This window comes from Oreochromis niloticus, linkage group LG12 (genome assembly GCF_001858045.2).
Source record: "Oreochromis niloticus isolate F11D_XX linkage group LG12, O_niloticus_UMD_NMBU, whole genome shotgun sequence".
Classification (NCBI taxonomy): Eukaryota; Metazoa; Chordata; class Actinopteri; order Cichliformes; family Cichlidae; genus Oreochromis; species Oreochromis niloticus.
The window spans coordinates 26,858,046-26,881,744 of NC_031977.2; the positions used below are offsets into that span (position 1 = coordinate 26,858,046).

Genomic DNA, 23,699 nt, shown 5'->3' on the forward strand with positions numbered 1-23,699 from the left:
AGCCAGCAGGTGCATGAAGGAAAAGGGAGGCAAGAGGAGAGACCCAAAGCGGCCGCCGGTCCGAGTGTCAGGTGAACTGAACTTCAGGTAAGAAGTTATGACCTGCAGTCTATCTGAGTCAGATATAAACCAAGTTTAGGTGGAGTTTATTTTCGTTATGCTGACTTTTTCATACTGCGTGCTAGCTAGCATGACGGAGTTTCTATACAGCTGGGTGGGTGCTATGATGTTACTGATGTTGAACTTTATTTTATTCATACGGTTAATTATTAGAGTTGCCAACCGTCCTGTAAAAAACAGAATCGTCTGGTATTCAGAGAAAATATTATGCGTTTCGTATTGAGGTGAAAAGGAACACAGTTTGTCCTGGACTTCAGCTACAATGAAAAAGACACAAAGCTGAAGCTGCACAGCTGCCTCTTCTTCTCTCATTCTCTCCTCTCCCTCCTGTTTCTGCTGGTTGGAGTTTTGAACAACAAAAGAAGTGACTTTTGCGGTATAATTAAAGAAAACCTAGGGTTACACATTAGACTCCAATGGATTAAAAAAATGAAGTCTGGAATTTCACGAATCCAATTTAGCCTCAGACAGTCACTGTAATATCTGATGTATTATTGTTGGTAGTTTAGCTGCTGTCAATGCATTAAGTACATAAAACCTGGCTTCCAGACTTCAAGCGCCTTGAGGGGACTGTTGTTGTGATTAGGTGCTGTACAAATAAAACTGAATTGAAAATTGAACTGAACTTGAAAAGAAAAGCCATTCCAAGTGCGCTTCAAACCTGCATTTTTTCCAGATGGCCAGCAGGTGGTGACACCATTGGAGCAAAACAATAACTGGGGGAAGCTACACAGCTGCTGCTTTACTGTTCTTTATTGCCACCTTAATTAATAATGTTTCCACTCTTCTTCATACTGTCTGAAAGGCTTTTCTATGCTACTCTTAAACTATAGTATAGTCATTCCCCACTACAGTTGGCAATGACCTTTTCCCATTTATTGCCACCTTATTTTCTCTCAAAAAGACTATTAATATGAATATTCATTTCACTTTTTTCAAATAACTTCCAAATAAGTTCCTCAAGTATGTGAGCATTCGTGTTTGCTGCTGCTGCTGATTGCCACTGCTGCAATAAAACCAGGGAAATCAATTTTTTAAAAACTGTTTTAAGACTCATTAAAGTTAGACAACAAAAAAAGATTTTTAGACAGATTCACCACTTCCTGTATTATAAACTAAAACTGAAAGTGAGTCTCATGGACAGCTTTTTGACACATACATTCTTGAGCATGCTTTCGTATTTGTTCATTTTTCATTCTGAGTATTTGTGCTTTAAAACCCCAAAACAAAGACATTTTCTTCTATAATTTCTACTTTTCTACTTTCTAATAAAGCCAGAAACAGAAATAAATAAATAAAAAATTCTGGTTTTTCAAGGTGTGTCTGTGAAGGTTCTCAGGTTATTAACAGAGGTGGAATTAACATGAAGAAACGTGTTAATTTGTGTTAACAGGTGTTGGTTTGCTATATATTTTTGATAGCACTGTGTGATTTCAACCCACTTCACACTTGTACTGATAAATTTGGAAAATTATAAATAAAATAATAAAAAATAATGATTATTAAGCAAAAATTGTACACATAATGCTTACACTTATTTCACAACTTTTTGATGAAACTACTGTTTACAACTATTTTCAGTAAATACACTCATGAAAAAAATGGAAGGAACACTTAGAAAACACATCACATTCTCGTGCACCTGGCAGAACATATAGCTGACTGCACCAGTATAGGGTCTGTAATTGGGTCCAAGAATTTTATTCCAATTTCAAATGGCAGTCAAGGTGCCGCTGGTTAGCCTGTGGCCCTCCATAGATACACCTCTCCAAACCATCACCGACCCACCATCTAACCTGTTGTGCTGAACAATGTTACAGGCAGAATACCGTTCGCCAGTTATGTCACGTGTGCTCAAGGTGAACCTGCTCTCATCTGTGAAAAGCACAGCCAATTCCGATATTCTTTTTCAAATACTAATCTGGATAGTGAGCACAAGGCCCACTAGAGGGTGTCGGGTTCTCAGTCTACCCTCACAAAGTTTGTTTCTAATTGGTTGGTCAGAGACATTGACACAAGTAACCTGCTCGAGGCCAATTTGCAGGGCTCTGGCATTGCTCATCCTGTTCTTGCTTCCACAAGGAAGCAGATACCCCACTGATGGATTAAGGACCTTCTACGGTCCTGTCCAGCTCTCCCAAAGTAACTGCCTATCTCCTGGAATCTCCTACATGTTCTTGAGACTGTGCTGGGACACATAGCAAACCTTCTGGCAAAAACATTGATGTGCCATCCTGGAGAAGTTTGACCATCTTTGCAACCTCTGTAGGGTCCAGGGTTCGCTTCATGATGTCAGCAGTGACACTAATGCTGGACAAATGCAAAACTAATGAAAAAATGGCCAGAAAAGATTAGGAGAGAAAAATGTCAGTGGCCTTCATCTGTAAATCCAATCTGGTTTTAGCAGTTATCGCATTGTTGCCCCTCTAGTTGTTAATTTCATTAACACCAAATCAGCTGAGACTGATTTAGTGTTCCTTTCATTTTTTGGAGTGTTATATTAAAACATTATGTCTTTTGTGATCATTTACCTCCACAAACACAGTTTCATTTTTTCAACCAGCTTTATAGTTTTTCTGAATATAACAGCTTTTAGTAACCCTTGTAAGTATAGCTGAAAATATCAGTGATATACATACACTACACCCAGTGGAAATGTCACATGTAAAGAATCTCCATCACACAGTCATTAAAAAAGGTTGTTATTTATGTTAAATTTGACCACAAGCTTATCAGTTCATGCATCAGTTCCATGTCTCTATTTTGCTGACTCACGGTTACGGCACTTCCTTTGAGCTCAGCATAAAAAAGTTTTGTGCCAAATTGGGTTTCAGTGCATTTAACACCTGATAAAAAAACAAGATAAGAAGACTTATTGTGCCTGAGAAATTTGGGTGTTTCAATGACATATTCGAACTGTTCTGCTCTGCTTGGAATTATTCAAAGAGTTCATTTAAAAATTGTTGGCTTCTTGGCATGGACCTTAAAGCACAATCTACAAATTTTTTATAGGATTGATGTGTAGGAAGGCTAGGTGTTTGGGATCATTGTTTTGTGATTAAACAACTGTGTTCAAGCTGAAATTGAAGAATTTAGAGGTAGTCCTTTGTCTTTATTACATCCACCTTGTGCACCAGTACCACTGGCTGAAAACAGACCCAGAGCATAATTCCACAACCACCATGCATATTTGAGCGTGGGTGTATAAATGTTAAAAGTTTCAGTGGCACACAGGCATATCTGCACCCCCTGAAACTGTGAGCGCCATCATTACATAGCAGCATTACATAGTTTGTAAGTGTGTGTGTGCGTGTGTGTGTGTGTGTGTGTATGTGTGCATTTTTCTATCTTGATGGTGTCCATGACCTGAAAAATGAACCACCCGGGGACCGGTTTTTACTGTGGGGAATGAAAATTGCCCATGAGTACAAGCATTGCATTCGATAGAAAATAGGCTGCTGATATGCTTGGTGAAGTTAAAAAAAGGGTTCCCAGGAAGTTGCTTTTCATGATTCTACGTATGGCCTACAGGCCATGGATGGCATTATGTGGGAATTTGCACCTGTGGGAACACTGTAGACTGGGTGTTGTGGGACAGATATTAATGATATATTTAACCACAGACTTTGAACGGTTGGGTTTGATGTGTTGATTTTGTTGACTAATCAATTTCCAAGGTCAAACCACAGCTTTCAGCTCAACATATAAATATGTGCATCACAGTGGGTTATAATGCATTCAGCGTCTGATCAAAGAGAGATAAGAAGAAATGTTCTGGTTGCGCAATTTCAGTTGCATGCTCCTTTTCATCATCCAGCCAGGTTAGTAATGTCTTTTGTTGCACTTGAATTTACTGTTTGGTAATTTCGACTTTCATGTAAATCAGCAAATGCAATGTCACATTACTGATGTGTTTTAGTATTGCAAAGCAGTTGGTTCAGAGTGTTTGTTTCACTCGCCTGTTCATTACTTTCATTACTTCATTGCTGTTCATTACTTGATAGTCTGCTCGTTTTGTTATGTGACAGGATTTTTTTTTGTTGTTTTAGGCCATGGTTCTGAGATTATTGAAGGGAAAGAGGTTGAGCCACACTCACTACCTTTCATGGCCTATGTGGAAAGCAAAACATCTTTCTGTGGAGGGACATTAATCCATCCACAATGGGTACTGACTGCTGCTCACTGCACTGGGTAGGAGCCCGAGGATTACTGTGTTAAAATGTTCAAATCCAAATATTACACCATTTTTTTAACAGACCATGTAAAAGTTATTTTTTTATTACACCTGCTCCAGAACTACAATGAGAAAATAGGCACTAAAATGTGTCAGTATCAAGTATCCAGAATTTTCAAATGTCAACTAATAAATTTTACTATAATTTTACATGTTAAGTTGATTACATTTAATTGACAGGATAAATATACAAAGTTGGACATGATATATTTAATAAATATATATATATTTATTTATATTTCAATAGATGTTCCATTATATTGTGAACATTATATATTCATGGAGCTGTTGTAGGAAATGCTATTTATAATGGATTTTTTCAATTTATGTTGTTGAAATTCTTTATTTGGCTGACCGACTATACCACACAAATTAATCTAATGCTCAGTAATGGCCATAACCCAGCCATATGCAACAATCCACATATAATAAGGTGACTGACCTATTAACATTTTATATAAATGAACTATCATCACTGTGTTTTTTCTTTTATAGTGTGAGTCTAGTGATCCTGGGAGTCCACTCCCTCCAGAAAGTGGAAAGAGATTCTTGGCAAATCAGAGAAGTTGTGAAACGTTTTCCTCATCCGGACTATTACAGTGTCTTCCTGGGCAATGACCTCATGTTGCTCATGGTAAGCTGATAATTCAGTGTCCAAAAACAAATGAAGCAAAGATGTGGATGAGTTTATTTTAACCTTATATTATAGATTATGTAATTCAATAAATTGCTGTATATATTTCCCATTTTCCAAATAAAATATATAAATAAAGGACAGGCAGTTCAAAACTTTACCACAGTGTTGCATACATATATTTACTTTGTGGTCAACTATGTAAAGCTAATGTACAGACAGTCATTATCAATATGTAATAGTTATTTTTAACTCTTTTTCAGCTTAACAAACCTGTGGAGTTGACCAAAACAGTGAAATGGCTCGAGTTGGGCAACACTGCCAAAGACCCTCCAGCTGGCAGCAAGTGTCTGGTGGCCGGATGGGGAACAACCGAAAAGACGGACTGGTCGGATGTCCTGATGTCAGTCAATGTGACTGTGATTGACAGACAGAAGTGCAACTCTCATTATTATTACAACAACAGACCTGTTATCACCAGAGGCATGATATGTGCTGGTTCAAATGGTTTAAACAATGCTGATACCTGTCAAGTAAGTATATAAAAAGCATGTATTTTTTCACGCCTGTTAGTTAGTCCAAGAAAAACTATCGTGAATTTGATTTTCCTGCAGGGGGATTCAGGAGGGCCACTGTTGTGCAATGGAGAGCTGGCTGGAGTCACTTCTTTTGGAGATGGTTGTGGTATTATTAAAAAACCTGGAGTCTACTCGTTTATCTCGAACAAACAACTCGACTGGATCCAAGAAACCATTAACAGATCTGAAATGTCATGAATCCGCAGGCATCGACCAATATGAGCAAAGCAAGAAGGGAATCTTTGATACTTCTATGTTAAATAATATTTGGTCTCTGTAGATCACTTAGTTGACAATTATTCATTTTAGCGTTGCATTTTTTTCTCTTATAGTTTATGATGTTTTAGTTTCTGGTAGGGTTTTGTACTCTGTACTTTGCACTGCAGGAACTTAAGGCAGCTACAACGTGGCGTGAACAATAATAGGATTGACCCTCTAAATGAAAAGGAAACAGTCAGTGTGATGGTTTGTGGATTAATGTTTGTCATTTTAGCTGTTGTCACTACAGACTGTTCATAAATCAGGTTATCCCTTTTTCTATAAAACAAGTTTCTGCCAATTGTCTCTTTTTTATGTTCCACTTTTTATAAACTGCTACTGGTAAGAGCAGATGTGACAATTAGGCCCTTAATGATAAGAATATGATGAAGAATTGGATGTTTCATGGTAAAATGGAAGTTTGTCCCTGGATTCATCCACTTCTCTGTATCAAGAGGACTTTTTTAAATGAAAAACTCAATATTATGTTAGTCTGTTCTTTATGTATTCTATGACCATGACTGTGTACAGCTGTACAACACACTTTTTATTTACACACTTTTTTTTTTAACACAACGCTCTACGATGTCACAATAAAGCCATAAAGTTTTGCAAAATCACATAAATCACATGCATAAATGTATCTTGCGATTTCATTTTTTTAAAGCTTATAGAAGTCAGAGATTTCAGCCAGGTCTGCTTCAGTCATATGGGTAAAGATAATAAAATACAACACTGAAGTATGTAATGCTTTAAGGTCACAGGACAAAAGTCAAGGTTACATGAATTAGGAAAAAAGTTTTAATTTCCATTGGATCATCTCCAAACTTTAAAGTAATATATTACTCATTGGGTGACATATGCACTTTCTTTGTTTGATCTTTTTAAAACATTATTTGTTTCAGTACTGCTTTATATAACTTCACAGTGACACAAAAAGAATACTATACTATGCTAGATTTACATCTAGTGCTGATGTTAGCGTATTATCAATGCTGACATCAACATAAAAAATCAAAGTTTTAGCATAGCCCTTGCCCTCTGTGGGGAGTTGTGTCATAGTGCACACACAAAAAAGCAGAGAGCAACCCCTTGTTGTGCAGTACGAATACTGATTGTCAGTGCCACAGTGAGACTCTGAATACTTTATTAATCCCTGAGGAAATTATGGAAGATGCCAGGGTCATAAAAGTAAAGATGTTAGTTATTTACTCCAAAAACGGCTGTTGAGGGCTGTAGGTGGGTTGTTTGTATGTATAATCAAGTTGCACCTCAACCATATGTTTGTGGTAGGCATCAACAAGCTTCTGGCATAACTCTGGCTTTATATTTTTTCACTCTTTTTGGAAGAATTGGTAGTTTATTTAAAATTGTTGGATTCCTAGCACAAATCGGCTTTTTTATTGCCATATTTTATGATATGTTGGTTTCTGTTAGCTTGCTCCAATTTTTATGGACACTGCACATTTAACAGTAGCCCTCTCATGATTTGTCCTTTCCACTGCAGCAACCTAAGGCAGTTAAAATATGGAACAAACATTAATAGGACTGATCCCTTAATTACAGTTTTAGCCTTGGACACAGTCACTGTAATAGCTGATGTATTATTGTTTGGCCTTTTAGCTGAGAGTACACAGATGTGGAAGTACCTGATGCACCTGCAAAGAGAAGCCAGTTCAAAAGTGCTTCAAGCCTGCATTCTTTCTGATGGATAAAAATAATGAGTGCAGAAAAGCTACATGGTTGCTGCTCTTTGTCGCCAACCATTATATTCTTAGTGTTGCCGTGTTCTGTTTGCTATTTTCTATTTTCTTTAAATGTCATGAAATCTGAATTTCCCTTCTTCCAGATAACTGACATATGAAATATTTAGGACATATTCAATGGCACATTGTTTGTGCCATTCCATCAGAGATGGGGACTAACTTACAAGTAACGCGTTACTGTAATCCGATTACTTTTTTCAAGTAACGAGTAATGTAGCGGATTACTATTGCAAAAAAAGTAATTAGATTACTGTTACTTTCCCGTAAGCACGCTGCGTTATGCCGTTACTTAACCGTTATGATTTTGTTTGTGAGTATCTCATGACAATGATGTAAGCCCATGCAACGTCCGTGGCAGCAACAGACGTGTGTAGATCACCAGTGGATAATATGGAGTGCAGGAGAGAGTATGAGCATGCAGTGTTTAAAGCGTGGACGTACTGAGATTACTTTGAGTTTGATTATGTAAAAAGTGACAAAAACATACACTCCTTGTACACTCTGCGTGGGAGGAAAACTTCGTCTACGCGAAAATTCAAATCTGAGCAAGCGCTAGCAAGCCGCCATGGAATTCACAGAGAAACCCCGATCCCCACTGACATGACAGCTGCGGCACCGGGCAAACTTCCCCCGCCCCACTCCTGCTAAACAGGTGAATATAGATTTAAGAGCGACAGGACTTACTGCCGCTGAATCTTTGACTTTATTTATTTCTGTTGTGTTTTATCTATTTGAAAGAGTGAGTGTAAACAATAAAACATTATTTATTATATCCTGGAATATGCAGAAAATAGGTTTAAATGTAAAAAAAAATTCTTCAAGTCAAAGACAGTTGCATATAATTTAATTTTTGCTTAATGCAATGTGCAAAGAGTTAAAAGATTAAAACTCAAAACAATTTTTAGAAAGAGGCTTTCCATTTGATTCAATTTTATATGATGGACTATGCATAAAAAATAGAATTGGGCTGAAAGGTCTATTGCTTTATTATGTATTCAGGTTGTGTATTATGTTTTTCAAAAGTAACTAAGTAACTAATTACTTTTGAAAATAAGTAATCAGTAAAGTAATGGGATAACGTTTTTGGAGATGTAATCAGTAATTAGTAACTAATTACTTTTTTCAAGTAACTTGACCATCACTGGTCCCCATCCAGCCACCATACATTTGCTTCCAGCCGGAGGGTCACTGACAGTGTTGCTCAATTGGAGGGATTTCACTTTCTTGGTAAGTTCCTTAAGCTGAAAATGAGTTAAAAATAAAAATAACATATTGATACTAACAAGCGCATTATATTTTACTGAGAACCCAAAAGAAAAAAACATTTTGATATTTAGATTTTTGGATTAATATTTTCTTCTTTTTCTTTTCCTATTGATCCCAGTTATTGGTTGTTGCACTCCTGCTACAATCAGCTGATTTGAGTTTTTGTGTCCATTGATATATATATATATATGTATATTTTAAATTCTTATTTAACCAGAAAAAAAAATCCATTGAAATTAGAAAATCCCTTTTACAAGGATGTCCTGGCCAAGATGAGAAGCAACACAGTGTGCAAAGCGCAAAACAAGCCAAACTGGGTAAAGGGATAAGAGATTCCAACCTCAGCCTGAGCTGCAGATCATTTCAAGACGTCAGGCCGAAATAAGACATACTCAGTTTTCCTGACTCTGTGTTAGCAAGGGGCACTTTAAACCGCAGCCAGCTACTGGCTCTGAGATGGTAGGTGATCTGGAGGGCAATGAACTTCATGTAAATATATGATAGGAATTTTCTTAGAATGGGTTTGTATATAAAAATATACCAATGCTCCATCCTTCGATTAGAGAGTGAAGTAAATCCAGCAAGGGTATGCAAAGTGCAATGATGAGTCATTACCTTTATTTTTATTGCCCAAAAGAATGAGAGCAGAATGGTAAAGTGGAAACTGCATCCAGGACAGAAACTGCTGCACAGACGGCATGCTAATGCAAAGGTAGTCAAGAACCAGAGTAACTTTAAGGCTGAGTGAATGCCAGCACCAGCCAACTGAACTGCAACGAGTAACAAACTGATGAGCAGTCAGTCTGCAGCCTTTCTACCTGTTCATGTTTCTTAAGTAGAAACACTGTAGTGATGCTTTAAAATCTCCTTTTGCTGTTTTTTTTATCTTTGTTTTTTGTTGTGTGTTGCTTTGTGTTCTACTCGGAGAGACCTTGTGTAATACTAAGAAAAAGATATGCGTGCCAAAGTCCATTATGGATAATAAGTATAGTATGGGCTATGGGATTCGGTTAACTCAACTTCCATACAGGACACCAGACTGTGAAAGGAATCATCTTTCCATGGCAGTCTGATTGCATAGTCAGAGTTCTCACTTTCCAGAGGACTTCACTCTTTTACCCCTTGTCAGAGACATCAGGATAACTTGGTACATTGATGGGCTGCCTTATCTTGAAGAATCTGTCTCAAGTTAGTGAACTGGCCATAATTAGGATCCCGTAACTTTGGATATTAGGTTATATAAGTCATGTGGTGACCACAGATATGTTCACGAACAATTCCGTTTCAGAACATTTGTCTCAGCTACCCTCTCCAGTGCAAGAATTCCTCCATCTAACCTCACAATACAAAGAAAGAAGGCCGTCCCTGAAAAGAACAAAACATCACCGTATTAGCAGTCGATAAGGGGAAGTGCACTATTGTTTTAAACTGATTATCACACTAAGATTACTACACTCCTCAGTGACAACAATGCCTTCTGTGTGAAGCCTTAAGGCAAGATCCCACAACCAACTACAAAAAGAGAGTCATCAGTTACATATAAAAGCCACTGACTACCCTACATTCCACGGTCTGTACCCAGGGAATGCTATACCCTGTATGTACAGACTTCCGAATTTCCACGAAGAAGGAGACTCACTCAAACCCATCATTAGCAGTATAAACTCAGCCACCTACAAAGTGTCTCTAACCATCCTCGCCACCATCCTAGCTCCCCTTGTGGGGAACACAACACCATTACATCAAAAACTCTACTGACTTCACCAACAAGGTCCAAAACTTTACACTGTAAACCATAGACAGCTGAAACCATAGCCTCTTTTGATGTGGTCTCCCTTTTCATTTGTATCCCTACAACCGAGGCAGTGGAAACTGTCAGAAAACAATTACAGCTCCTTAGAAAAGAGAAACAACTTTACCACTGGTCAGATTTGCACACTTAGGCCTTACCACCACATGAAGGTCATGCGTAAGTTCAGTAAGGAAGATCTATGGTCTCACATTTGGCTAAAACAAAGCTTCACATCACTTCCACTTTCTGATGCTGCTGATTGTGACATCATGTCATGGTTGGGCAGTTCTCTGCGGCTGACCTGCCCATTGTGTCCGTGTGTGTTCTGCGTTTTTCTGTTTCCCCTTTTTTTCCTTCTCCCTGTGTTTGTTTACACTCGCGCTCCCGGATGTTTTTGACATGGAGTGACCTCTCCTCTCAGAAGTGTTCCAGCGCAGGAGGCAGCCCCACCTGCACCTCGTCAAGGTATCACCAGCTGTGCTGATTACCTTCTCCATGAGCATCCTATTTAGCAGTACGACTGAGATTCAGTCAACGGTGGATTATTGAGTTTACCCTCATTAGTATGGCCGTGTTTCTCAGTGTTTTTGAACCCTGCTTGTTGTGAATACCTATGCCGACGTGTTTATGTTTGTTGTGTTGCCAGGGATCAAGAGCGGAGCGTTTTTCTTCACTTGGATGGAGATTGGGAGCACGAGAGGGAAGTAAGTGTTGGAGCCACAGGTAAGAGACAGATACGTCGATGACACCTGGGTCAAAATCAAAACCCAAGAAGTAGAAGCCTGTACTGTTCACATGAACTTAGTGAATAAAAAGGTCAGACACCAACTAGGGAGAAACAGAGTGAGAAATGGAACAAAATTGTCATCCCTTAAGTAGCAGATTTATCAGAGGAACTCAGAAGAATTTTCTCCAAGGACGACATCCCAGTGCTCTTCAGACCCAGCTACACTGTCATGGATTGGACGTATTATAGTTGTTTAGAAGTGTCACTACCACCTAGTGGTAACTAAGCAGAACCTCTTTTTTGAAGAGGAAGTTGTCTACAGGAAGTAGCGTGCTCAATTGCTTCAGTGGAAAATTGTGACTCTGATGTCAATCTATGCAATCCTGGTGTTAAAGTCCACAATATCGGCTTCGTCCGTAAGCTCTTATACATTTAATGTGTATTAAGTTTTAACACTATTTTGAGTTAAAATATTTGGAGGCAAGTAGATGCTTGTATTTTCAGCAGATGCTTCATTTGTGGTTATGTATCTTTTACTAGAGCAATGTTATTCTCTCAGTGTAATGGAACATACTTTTATTGTGTATTTTGTATTCCTTTTCTTTGTACAGTTTTACAAAAATGAGAGAGAGAATTTATTTTCATCACTAAATCCTGCCAATCACAACAAGCAGCCTATTTCTTGGAGGATAAGGTTCTGGAAGTAAAGAATGTTAAGCTAGCTGTATAGCTGATATAACGATGCCTGCAACAAACTTTAGTGAGGACAGCATATACACCTTCAGACATAAACTGGTTCATCCCAAGGACAAAACTCCCCAACACAACTAGTGCAACAAGAAATGCTTAGACCTCTACACCGGAGAAACCAAACAGCCACTCCATAAAGGCATGGCACAACATAGGACAGCCACCTTGACAGGACAAGACTGAGCTGTACATCTGCATCTGAAAGATAAATGCCACTCTTTTGAGGGTACCAGTCTTCCTATTGTGGACAGATAAGACAGATGGTTTAAAAGAGGCCATCTATGTCTAATGTGAACAACAACAGAGGACATAGCTTACGACACCATCTGTCTGCCACCTGCAGTGCTGTTCTGACATCCCTTCGCAGGTGTCTCAACCCCCACTCACATCTTTCATCAGGTGGCTCAATGAGTCACATGATAGGGTGAAGCAAGTTCTCACAATGGTTTAAAATAAAACTCCTAGTGATAAAGAACCACGCCTTTCTTCACACCTTGGCTCATGTGGTGAGGCATATGATCATTACTGGTTCAACAACCCTCTTGAGGAACTCCCACTAGGGACTAAATACCTGGGACTCTCCACCGTTTGGTTTTAGAACTGAAGAAGCTTCTCGGATGAGAAATCCAGATGCTTTCTTTCCAAGCTCCTTAGACTACCTTGACCTGCATGACTGAGAACCTACACAGACATACTTCCAGTCTATGTAGGTCATCTCATTAGATTATGTAATCTTTAGTTACAGTATCATCTTTTGGGATCCTATTCTCATCGGTCAGTTATGTCTCCATATCCTGTCACTGTGTCAAGTATAAACTTACTCCTGGTCTCAGTGATTGCGATTTCCTGTTTCATTCAGCCTTGTTCACCTGAGTTGAAGCCCCAGTTGGGATAAGTAGAGGTTTTAATTACACTGTGTTAGAAATTTTCCAAGCAGAATATTTCTTTATATCTCTCTTTTATTAGAGCAGTGGGTCCCTGACTGCACTGAAAACCACAGTAATTCACAAGCAATGCCTTTTATTTTTGAGTTTAAAGAATGCAGGTTAACCATAAAAAAATCAATGAGTTAGCTAAACAGAAAAATGGAAACTGATGCGTCATCATTTCAAAGCCTGTGGTCAAATGTTCACATTTATCATAAATAATAAGCATTGTGCACAGTGGATGGAAATATGTAGGAAGGTAACTGATACTTTCATCTACACTTGTAACCACAAAAACTTTAAAATAATAAATAAGAATTTGTGGAGGTAAACAGGTCAGTTGTGTTTAGTGCAGCATATTTTGGAACAGTCTCATATTCTTGTTGGCATTATTGTAATTGTCTTTTGAAGAAAACCATCCTTCCATTTTCTTCCACTTAAATTTAAAGCTTTCATAGGGCAAGAGGCGGGGTACACCCTGGACAAGTCACCAGCCCGTCACAGGGCTAATACAGAGAGTCAGACAGCCATTCACACTCACATTCACACCTATGCCCAATTTAGAATCACCAGGTAACCCAACCCCAATAACTGCATGTCTTTGGACTGTGGGAGCAACCTCGAGTACCTGGAGAGAACTCATGCAAACCCCACACAGAAAGACCTTGGCAAGATCGTGGATTCAAATCCAGGACCTTCTTGCTGTGAGGCAGCAGTGATAACTACAGCATTACCTTATTTTTGATCTTTTTTTCCTTGAAGGAAGAAAAAAATCCTTGAAAGAATGAAAATCAAAGATATTAAGTATCTTAGGCATCAAAGTCAGCCTGTAATTACAACTTTTCCTCTGTTTATATTTATGCATAAAGATATGCTATAAGCTATTCACAAGCTATACTAAAGATGACACTTCTATTTAATTGCAGTGCAAACAGCGAAAGAAAGAGAGAAGGAAACATGTCTTTTTCATTGATGCTTGTAGCTTTAATGGTAATATAAATGACAGTACTCAAAGAATTTTTTAGTAGTTTTTTTTTCTAAGCACAAATGGAATGAGAAATGAAATAAACAAAATAGCATACTTAGTGTGCTTAGGAATTTATCTTTGTCAAAGAAATGTTTACAGGTCTCAATTTCAGTTTACATGAAATGTTGCTTTTTTTTTTTTGCTTCACTTTTATGGGTTTTGTGTGCATTTAAAGAAATAATTTTTCTGTAGTTTTACTGCAGTAGTGGCATTCATCTGCAGCAACCAGGAACACTCATGCTTGGGAGTACTTTAAGTTGTTTGGGAAAAAAAATACTTCAAGGAATAACAATTTTTATGTATGGTTATTCACAAACTATCATAGTCACTGTGTCCATTTTTGTATACAGAAGGGACCAAATTTCCCGGAGGAACCCACCCAAGGGATTAATAAAGTTTTATCTAATCTAAAAAATGTGTTAAGGAGGTCAATGCAATCAATGTTTGCCACTGTTATCCGTCTTAAGTTCCCTCAGTGAAAAGGCCGAATCATGAGAGGGCCAATATCATATATATGTAGAGTGTTTCAAAATTAAAGAAAGCGGAAAGTAAAATGTAGAATCAATGAGCTGTTACAATAGAAAATAATAAGGGGTCTATGGTGATAGCTGTTGCAGATTTGACAAGAAACATCCTAAAAAAAGTTTCCCTTCTTGCTCAGCTTAGATAGATTAATGCCTGCGGATTCATCATATTTCAGAAAACTTCATTGTATTTTTGATCCAGGAGAGTTGTTTCTCTGAGACAAAGGAAAAGACTGGACGTTTCATGGAGCCACAATTCTTTGGTCCAAATGAAGTGACCCCAACCAGCGCTCCATTACACAGCAGTGGACCTCCAGAATCCCCCTGTAGGAATAAATACATGATAGTCTTTCTTTGACTAACGTACACGTGTGAAAATGCCAAAAAAACAAGTTGCTGAGCTCAATGGCTTTTCAAGAAGAAAACAATGCATTATTGATACTTACCATACATGTATCACCCTCATCTAAACCATCATGACCTGCACATATCATGTTACTGGTGATGACAGGGTCATGGTTGTAATAAGAGTTGCATGTCTGTCTGCTGAACACAGTCACATTGGCAGACAGGAGAACATCTGATGTTTGGTTGTTTTCAGTTTGTCCCCATCCAGCCACCATACACTTGCTTCCAGGTGGAGGGTCTCTGACGATTTTGCCCAGCTGGAGGGGTTTCACTGTGTTGGTTAGAATCGCTGGTTCCTTAAGCTGAAAAATAATTACATGGAAATATTACATATTGTTAATGACTGTTTATATTTGACCTTTACAGAGTTGGTCATAAAGTAAATATTCATGCAGCACTGTGCTAAAGTCTCAAACCACAACTCATTTATTTATATATTTTGTGTTGTAAATGGAAAATAGGTGGCATAACTTATTGAAATGTCTAAATATATATATATATACGCAAAAATACATTATATATTAATGTGAATAAGTTTACTTTTACCTTTTGTCCTCCTAGTAATACCCAGCAATTAATTTTTGTCCTCTGCCAGAGACATGAGCCTAAAACTGCACTTTCAATAACCATTTATGCAATCTATATGACTCCTACTGTAGTTGAATGGGACATCTTGAACTTTTCATTGATGCCGCATTTATGGGGGCTGGACTAATGGAGCACATGGACTTTCTTTCAAAAATGATGGAAATTGCAGTTTCCATATTGTATGGCGAAAAGGGAGGTGAAGCGACATTTTTTTGCATATATTATAATTCTGTTGCTTAACATTTAATTTTTTTCTTCAATTTCAGGGCCTTTGATTTAGTTGGATTTCAGAAATGCACAGTAATTTAATGACTTCCAGCACAAAACTTTTATTTATTGTTCTTTGTAGTGGACAGCAGGACGTACCTCATATTTTCAACCAATGTCCATACTTCAGCAAATAGAGGGTGATGGAGAAAAAGAGAAAGAAACTATGGAAGGGGAATCTGTCTTCCTACTGTCAGGGGTAGAGGTGGAGGAGAAAGACCAAACATCAGAGCAGGAAGGTGAAAGCTCAGAGGACACATCAGCTTTTGAGGAGCCTGAGGATGTAACTTCGACCGATAATAACAGAAGCGATTTACTGAAGGTCTCTGACATTTTTAGAAATTACGATATCCACAATGAACTCTGCCTGTTGTCATTTTGCTCCTTCTCAGGCTTCTCAAAAGCTGGTATGTCCTCCTCCTGAACTTTCACCTTGTTGCTCTAATGTCTGGCCCTCCTCCACCTCATTCTCTGACAGCTCTAAATATGACTCCGCTTCATCATATCATTTTGTGATCTTATGTCCACTTCAAGGGACAGAAGATAAATTAATAACAATAAAAAAGATACATGTTTATTTGAAACAAAATACCAAAATTATCTAAAAATAAAATCTAATTATCAAAGTATTTTTCTTCTGGGTTTCAGGAGGGTATCTTTTGCTTCACTTGGTATTGAGCAGTGAATTATCAGCTTACCTTGAACAACATGAGGTCATTGACCTTGGTTACTCTGTCATAGCCAGGATGAGGAAATCGTTTCTCAACCACTCTCCAAGAATCAACTTCCGATTTCCTGATGGAGTGCGCTCCCAGGATCACTAGAGTCATACTGTAAACAAAAACAGTTCACGTATATAAAATGCTAATAGGTCAGGAGTGTGTAAAACAATCATACAATAATCATAGTAATCATGTGTAAGATTTTAACTGTGCTGTTATTGAGCCTTAAATGAATTTCAAGATATTTTCCCACAGCTGAATGAAAATTTCAACATTAAAAAACGTTTTAGATTATGAAATCTATTACATATTTCATGTGTATGTAGCTGTGATTTCTGTTATTCTTTAACTGAGTGCAATTTTGTCTCTCAGACAATGACTAGAGCAAAAAAAAATACTCTGTGAAGATACAACATAAAATAAAATGGACAATTTATAAATAAAAATGAACAATAACTTTTTCCCAGTGTTTTAAATTTTGTATATTTATCCTCTTCATTGAATTTAAGCAGTTTTACATTAATAATTATAATAAAGCGTTTTATAAGATGCTTGAAAAGATTCTGGGCAAAATAAACTGACATAGTTTAGTATCAACTTTCTTGTTCCAGTTCTGAAGCAAGTGTAACGCAAAATACCTTTAAATAAGATTATTTGTATGTTTGTTATTTAAAAGGCACCTTTTATATATTTTTATGTATGTTTTGAAGGCTGGATTAGAAAAAAGATTGTTTCTTGGAGTCTAATGAACCTCTGTTTTCATTAATGTGCAAAGCTGTCAGATCAAGTCGTGACTTACAGACTTTTCTTGCATAAACATTGCAATATTTTGATTTGAAAGTTTAAGAAAAGTAACCGTTCCTACTGAGTGCAGTGGGCAGCTGTCAGGACCCATTGTGGATGGATTAATGTCCCGCCACACGAAGATCGTCCACCTTCCACATAAGCCATGAAAGGCAGTGAGTGTGGCTCGGCTTCTTTCCCTCCGACAATCTCAGAACCATGACCTAAAGCAAAAAGGAAATATCCAGTCACATAACAAAATCAGCAGATGATCAAATTAAGAACAGATGAGTGAAACGACCACCCTGTGACAACTGCTTTATAATACATATCTCGTGTGTGTTTTACACATCATATGTAATACATTTAATACATGTAATACAGTAATACATGTTTCTCACATTAAATTTTAATTGTTTCCAAGACGGGCAAAATATTTTATTTTAAAAATACATTTAAAATAGAAGATGTTACTTGCCTGGCTGGATGATGAAGAGAAACATGCATGAGACGAAAACACTGAAATTCCTCAGGCAGGACATTTCTTCTAAATTGTTTGATCAGATGTTGAATGTTGAAACTCACTTTGATGCTCCGCTTTATATGTTGAGCTGCAAGGATGTGGTATGACCACAGAATTAATGAGTCAGCAAAATGAACACATGCGCACAAATGGTTAATAATGTGTGGTCAAGTGTACACACACACACACACACACACACACACACACACACACACACTGTGTAACAATAATTTGGTTACAAGAAGTAAATATTTACTATTTTGAGAGAGTAAATATTAAGCCAGAACTATGTCAGGAGCTTGCTGATGGCTACCAAAACCATCTGGTCAAGGTGGGGCATCTGCATATATTTAAGTCTGTATGTATACTTTTGACCTCATCTTGATTAGAAAAAATGAACCCAACTCAACCGATGGAAAAACAACAATTCAGAGAAATTGTTAAAGCATCCAAATTTATCAGACAGAACATTTCTTCTTATCTCTTGTTTATCAGGTGTTGAATGCACTGAAACCCAATGTTGTGCAAAGCTTTTTATGTTTACTCAAATGATTAGAGGTAACCATGAGTCAGCAAAACAGAGTCATGGGAACGGATACATTCTGATAAGCTTGTGGTCAAATTTAATATGATTAACAACCATTTAGTGTCTGTGTGATTGTGACATGTAGGTATGTCACTGATGCTTTCAGTTATACTTATAATGATTCCCAAACGCTGTTTTTAATTCAGAAACACTATAAGACTTCCTTCAAACAAAAGCAGTTGCCAAATGCTTTAAAGTTAGATGCCAGAGGGTAAGTAGTGCGGATGCCATTTTCATCCGTCCTGTAAATGTGGTGCACAGGACCAGTTAATTATGTTGCAACAATACTTAGTAATGATCAAAATGAAAATGACCATTTGCCAGTTTGTTAATGTGTTAATCTTATGTACTTTTTAGTGATAATTATTATTGTTCTGCTTTATCAGCATTGCTGTGAACTGTGTTGAAGCTACACATTTCTCTAAAAACTGAGCAGAGATCTACAACTACTGGCACAGCATGAATATGCTGTGTCAGTGCTACAGGGTCATAACAGTGAAGCTGTTTAAATGTTTGATCCAAAATATTTTTTAGGTCTGTACCTCAGTTACAGTGATGTCCAGATGGAATATGAGAACGAAGGCCACAAAATTTAAAGTGGGAAGGAAATACTGCATAGAGCAGTGGTTCTCAAACTTTTCACAATGAGTACCACCTCATAAAATATATGGCTCTTGAAATACCACCCTTATGACTGACATTAAAGTACAGTAGTATAGGCCTATGTAACACCACATACAGTTTACACAGACAATTTTATTTCTTATATGAATGTTATTTATTTTAACTGTCATAAACAGGATGTGACAAATGAGAATAATAACAACTGTACTGCATTAAAACATTCACAGGAGGTGGGTTATCCAATCTTAAGGTGATTGTCACGGGGTGGAAATGGACAAGTTAACTAGGTTTTTATCTCGCATGAGTTGTGTTTTATTATTGTTAAAACTGTAAGTATAGTGTTTCATTTTTTATTGCATGCTTTTATTGTATTTATTGTTGACATGTCCCGGAGAGACTCTGCCCCACCCTGATTATTAACTTGACACACCTGGGAGGTCACAGAGGCCAATAAGAGGGCCTGGCAGGTCAGTAGAAGGGGTGCAGTAAAAATGGCGAAGAAGCTGGTGGCAGACGGCGGCGGTGGTGCGGTGGCGGCGGCAACTGAGGAGGTCGCAGGTTGCAGGTCGGAGGACATTCTCGAGACATTCTGGGCTGCAGAGGGGCAACTGGGAATATTCTGCAGCGGTGTGGCAAGATTCGCAGCTGTCGGCCGGGCAGAAGTACACCGGATGGCGGCAAGGGGCGAGACACCTGACGCGCGCTTGGGCCTAGGATAGTAGTGGGTAGAGTTCAGAGCTCTGACCTCGCGGGGTAAGTCTCGCCCAACTAATGATTAAAAGGCGTTCCGGTCATTAAAAGAACAGTGACTGACATTTTTCCTCCTATCCCTCAGCGACGGCCGGTGAGACCTGGTGGAGATGGGACATCAGGAGGACACCGCTGTCTCTGCTATTTTAACAGACCATTTATTGGGACTTTTAGTTTTAGGTTCAATTCAATTCAATTTTATTTATATAGCGCCAAATCACAACAAAAGCCGCCTCAAGGCGCTTTATATTTTACAGTAGATACAGAGAAAAACCCAACAATTATATGACCCCCTATGAGCAAACACTTTGGCGACAGTGGGAACGAAAAACTCCCTTTTAACAGGAAGAAACCTCCGGCAGAACCAGGCTCAGGGAAGGGCGGCCATCTGCTGCGACCGGTTGGGGTGAGAGAAGGAGAACAGGATAAAGACATGCTGTGGAAGAGAGACAGAGATTAATAACAGATATGATTCAATGCAGAGAGGTCTATTAACACATAGAGAGTGAAAAAGGTGACTGGAAAGGAAAAACTCAATGCATCACTGGAGTCCCTCAGCAGCCTAGGCCTATTGCAGCATAGTTGAGGGAGGCTTCAGGGTCACCTGATCCAGCCCTAACTATATGTTTTAGCAAAAAGGAAAGCTTTAAGCCTAATCTTAAAAGTAGAGATAGTGTCTGTCTCCCAAATCCAAACTGGAAGCTGGTTCCACAGAAGAGGTGCCTGAAAAATTAAGGCTTCCCCTCCCATTCTACTTTTAAAAACTCTAGGAACAACAAGTAAGCCTGCAGTCCGAGAGCGAAGTGCTCTAATGGGGTGACATGGTACTACAAGGTCATTAAGATAAGATAGGGCCTGATTATTTAAGACCTTGTATGTGAGGAGCAGGATTTTGAATTCAATTCTGGATTTAACAGGAAGCCAATGAAGGGAAGCCAAAACAGGAGAAATATGCTCTCTCTTTCTAGTCCCTGTAAGTACTCTTGCTGCAGCATTTTGGATTAACTGAAGGCTTTTCAGTGAGTTTTTCCTGATAATAATGAATTACAGTAGTCCAGCCTAGAAGTAATAAATGCATGAACTAGTTTTTCAGCATCACTCTGAGAAAGGATATTTTAGAGATGTTGCGCAAAGGGAAGAAAGCAGTCCTACATATTTGTTTAATATGTGCATTGAAGGACAAATCCTGGTCAAAAATCACTCCAAGGTTCCTCACAGTGTTACTGGAGGCCTTCATGGATAGATAGAGTTGGGTGTCATCAGCATAGCAGTGAAAATGTATGCTGTCTTCTGATGATACTGCCTAAGGGAAGCATGTATAATGTAAACAGAATTGGTCCTAGCACTGGACCCTGTGGAACTCCATAATTAACCTCAGCGTGTGAAGAGGACTCTCCATTTACATGAACAAATTGGAGTCTATCTGGAGACAGATATGATACAAACCACTGCAGCGCAGTACCTGTAATACCTACAGCATGTTCTAATCGCTCTAATAAAATATTATGGTCAACAGTATCGAACTCAGCACTGAGGTCTAGCAGGACAAGCACAGAGATGAGTCCACTGTCAGAGGCCATAAGAAGATCATTTGTAACCCTCACTAAAGCTGTTTCTGTGCTGTGCTGAGCTCTGAAACCTGACTGAAACTCTTCAAATAAGCCATTCCTCTGCAGATGATCTGTTAGCTGTTTGACAACTACTCTTTCAAGGATTTTTGATATGAAAGGAAGGTTAGAGATTGGCCTATAATTAGCTAAGACAGCTGGGTCTAGAGATGGTTTTTTAAGTAAAGGTTTAACTACAGCCAGCTTGAAGACCCGTGGTACATAGCCGATTATTAGAGATAGGTTGATCATATTTAAAATTGAAGCAGTAATCAATGGGAGGACTTCTTTGAGCAGTTTTGTGGGAATGGGGTCTAAAAGACACGTTGATGGTTTGGAGGAAGTAATTATTGAAGTTAACTCAGAAAGATCAATTGGAGAAAAAAAGTCTAAATGAATATCAGTGGTACCAAAGGTAGCTGTAGATAATATTACATCTGTGATGTAATCTGTGAGAACTATTTCTCCAGGCTAAATGATGATCTTCTAAATTTGTGACATGCCATTTCCTCTCCAGCTTACGAGTTATCTGCTTTAGGCTACGTGTTTGAGAATTATACCACGGAGTCAAATACTTCTGATTTGAGGCCTTATTTTAAACAGGAGAGACAGTATCCAGAGTCATAGCTAGTGAGGAGGTAAAATTATTAGATGATCGACCTCTGTTGGAGTAGAGTTCAGGTAGCTGCTCTGCTCTATGTTGGTACAGGGCATTGAAGATGATAACAGTGGGTGGATTATATTCTTAACCTTAATTACAGCAGGGACCCACCCACAGCTGTCTGTCCAGTATTTGATTAGTCCTGCCACTTCTGTCCCATGTGAGAGACTGTTCTCACTTGCAGATCACATAGTAACAAAAAAGAGAGCTGCCTTGAGCTCTGAAAATATGAACAGGCTAGTTTATCCAAGTCGAAGTAACTGGCTGAAAGAGATGGGTAGTAAATAAGAATGGAGGTATTGTGAGTCCAATGGGTTTGTTATTTTTTTTGCACTAAATTGTTCAATGATCACACTGTTTTAGCCTAATGTACCACATAATGTTGGCTAAGGTTACCCAGAGTTTAAAGGTGAAGCTGTTCAAACAACCTTTTGTTTCTGCCTTATTTTTTTAAGAAGAAAAACTGCACTTCATGTTGAAATTTGTTATTTAAAAACAATACTATTTTGAAAATGTACTTAAAATAACACTTTATTTTTAAGTCTTCCCAATTTTGGCCAGGGATATTTTTTTCTGTTTTCCACTGAAATGCAGTTCAAATGCCTTTGTTCCCCATAAATTAAAAGAGCTTGAGTTTACAATATTCATGTCCATGTCTATTACTTATGTCACTCACTAAAACCCCTTAAAAAAAACAAACATTTGGGCTTTGGGGCAAATTGTCTTGTGCGATTATTTGATTACAAAGCGTCTAATTAGATAACATTTTTTTAATCAAGTCCCACCCCTAGTATAAATGTTTAATGTGATCATCCCCCCCCCCCCTTCCAAAATACACAACAACCTGTCAGAAACACATACAGGTGCATCTGAAAGTGTAAGTCATATATCTACATGTTTGCTGCCTCATTAAACCTTCATCACACAACAGTTAAATAAAATTGTTAATATTAATGATACATTTGACTATAGGCTTTGAAACAATATGTCACAATGGCCACAGGCCGATAGCTAAACTGGACTCGCAGAGAACCACAACAGAGACGGCATTTTACAGTTTTTTATTATTAAGTCAACTGATGAATTCGTGGCAAAGTGTTACTAATGATGCGGCTGTGGGGGTGAACGGAGAATTGACAGATTGTGGCAGGGACGGAGCGGGTGCGTCTGGGAAAAAAAGAGAACAAGGTTAGCAAGGTGGCAGGCGCAGGGTATTTTGCGGAGGCAGTAATGTCTGATAATGCTTACTGATAGCCGGGGTGAACTTGGCTTTGAGGGAGAGGTGGTGAGAATCCAGGTGAGTAGTGGCAAAGGCTGAGTTCCACTGTTTCTGAGGCAGTGTCTGGTAGCTGGAGGGCAGGCAGATGAGGTTTTTTGTATTTTTCCAGAATGCTAAGATAATCCGAGGAGAGCTGAAGTTGAAGGCAATGGCAAAGAAGGGCCAGGAAAACTGCAGCACAGAAAAACCAAAGTAAGCAACAAAACAAGTCGCAAGAGCATGAAAAACCTTAGAGCCAATACCAACGTGAGGTTGTTGACCAACTGGCAGTGAAGGAGAGTCTGAGTGGAGCTTAAATC

At 38.4% G+C, this 23,699-nt stretch overlaps 2 protein-coding genes across 3 annotated transcripts; one reads left to right on the forward strand and one right to left on the reverse strand.

The window, feature by feature from the left end:
- The first annotated feature begins 45 nt into the window (after window positions 1–45).
- On the forward strand, window positions 46–6,439 carry LOC109204552 (granzyme K-like). 2 transcript variants are annotated; one of them, XM_019365651.2, is made up of 5 exons: window positions 46–87; window positions 4,170–4,311; window positions 4,850–4,988; window positions 5,252–5,521; window positions 5,603–6,439. In XM_019365651.2, the coding sequence occupies exons 2-5, from the start codon at window positions 4,226–4,228 to the stop codon at window positions 5,762–5,764; spliced, it is 657 nt and encodes a 218-aa protein (XP_019221196.1). In that variant the 5' UTR covers window positions 46–87; window positions 4,170–4,225; the 3' UTR covers window positions 5,765–6,439. The 2 variants fall into 2 exon arrangements, with proteins under 2 accessions (XP_019221196.1, XP_019221195.1); XM_019365650.2 differs by lacking the exon at window positions 46–87 and adding an exon at window positions 2,460–3,941.
- A 7,574-nt stretch (window positions 6,440–14,013) lies between these two features.
- LOC100708644 (granzyme A) lies at window positions 14,014–18,001 on the reverse strand. Its single transcript, XM_003451067.5, has 5 exons — window positions 17,849–18,001; window positions 17,453–17,594; window positions 16,564–16,696; window positions 15,049–15,312; window positions 14,014–14,926 (listed from the first exon to the last, which is right to left on the reverse strand). Exons 1-5 carry the CDS (start codon window positions 17,910–17,912, stop codon window positions 14,768–14,770), a joined length of 762 nt encoding a protein of 253 aa, XP_003451115.1. The 5' UTR covers window positions 17,913–18,001; the 3' UTR covers window positions 14,014–14,767.
- Window positions 18,002–23,699: the final 5,698 nt, after the last annotated feature.

Coding starts and splice junctions, on each gene's coding strand:
- LOC100708644 (XM_003451067.5), bottom strand. CDS start 17,912: ATGTCCTGCCTGAGGAATTTCAGTGTTTTCGTCTCATGCATGTTTCTC. Junction 17,595..17,848: donor TCTCTTCATCATCCAGCCAG/GCAAGTAACATC, acceptor TTTTTGCTTTAG/GTCATGGTTCTGAGATTGTC. Junction 14,927..15,048: donor ATGAGGGTGATACATGTATG/GTAAGTATCAAT, acceptor TTATTCCTACAG/GGGGATTCTGGAGGTCCACT.
- LOC109204552 (XM_019365650.2), top strand. CDS start 3,890: ATGTTCTGGTTGCGCAATTTCAGTTGCATGCTCCTTTTCATCATCCAG. Junction 3,942..4,169: donor CCTTTTCATCATCCAGCCAG/GTTAGTAATGTC, acceptor TTGTTGTTTTAG/GCCATGGTTCTGAGATTATT. Junction 4,989..5,251: donor ATGACCTCATGTTGCTCATG/GTAAGCTGATAA, acceptor ACTCTTTTTCAG/CTTAACAAACCTGTGGAGTT.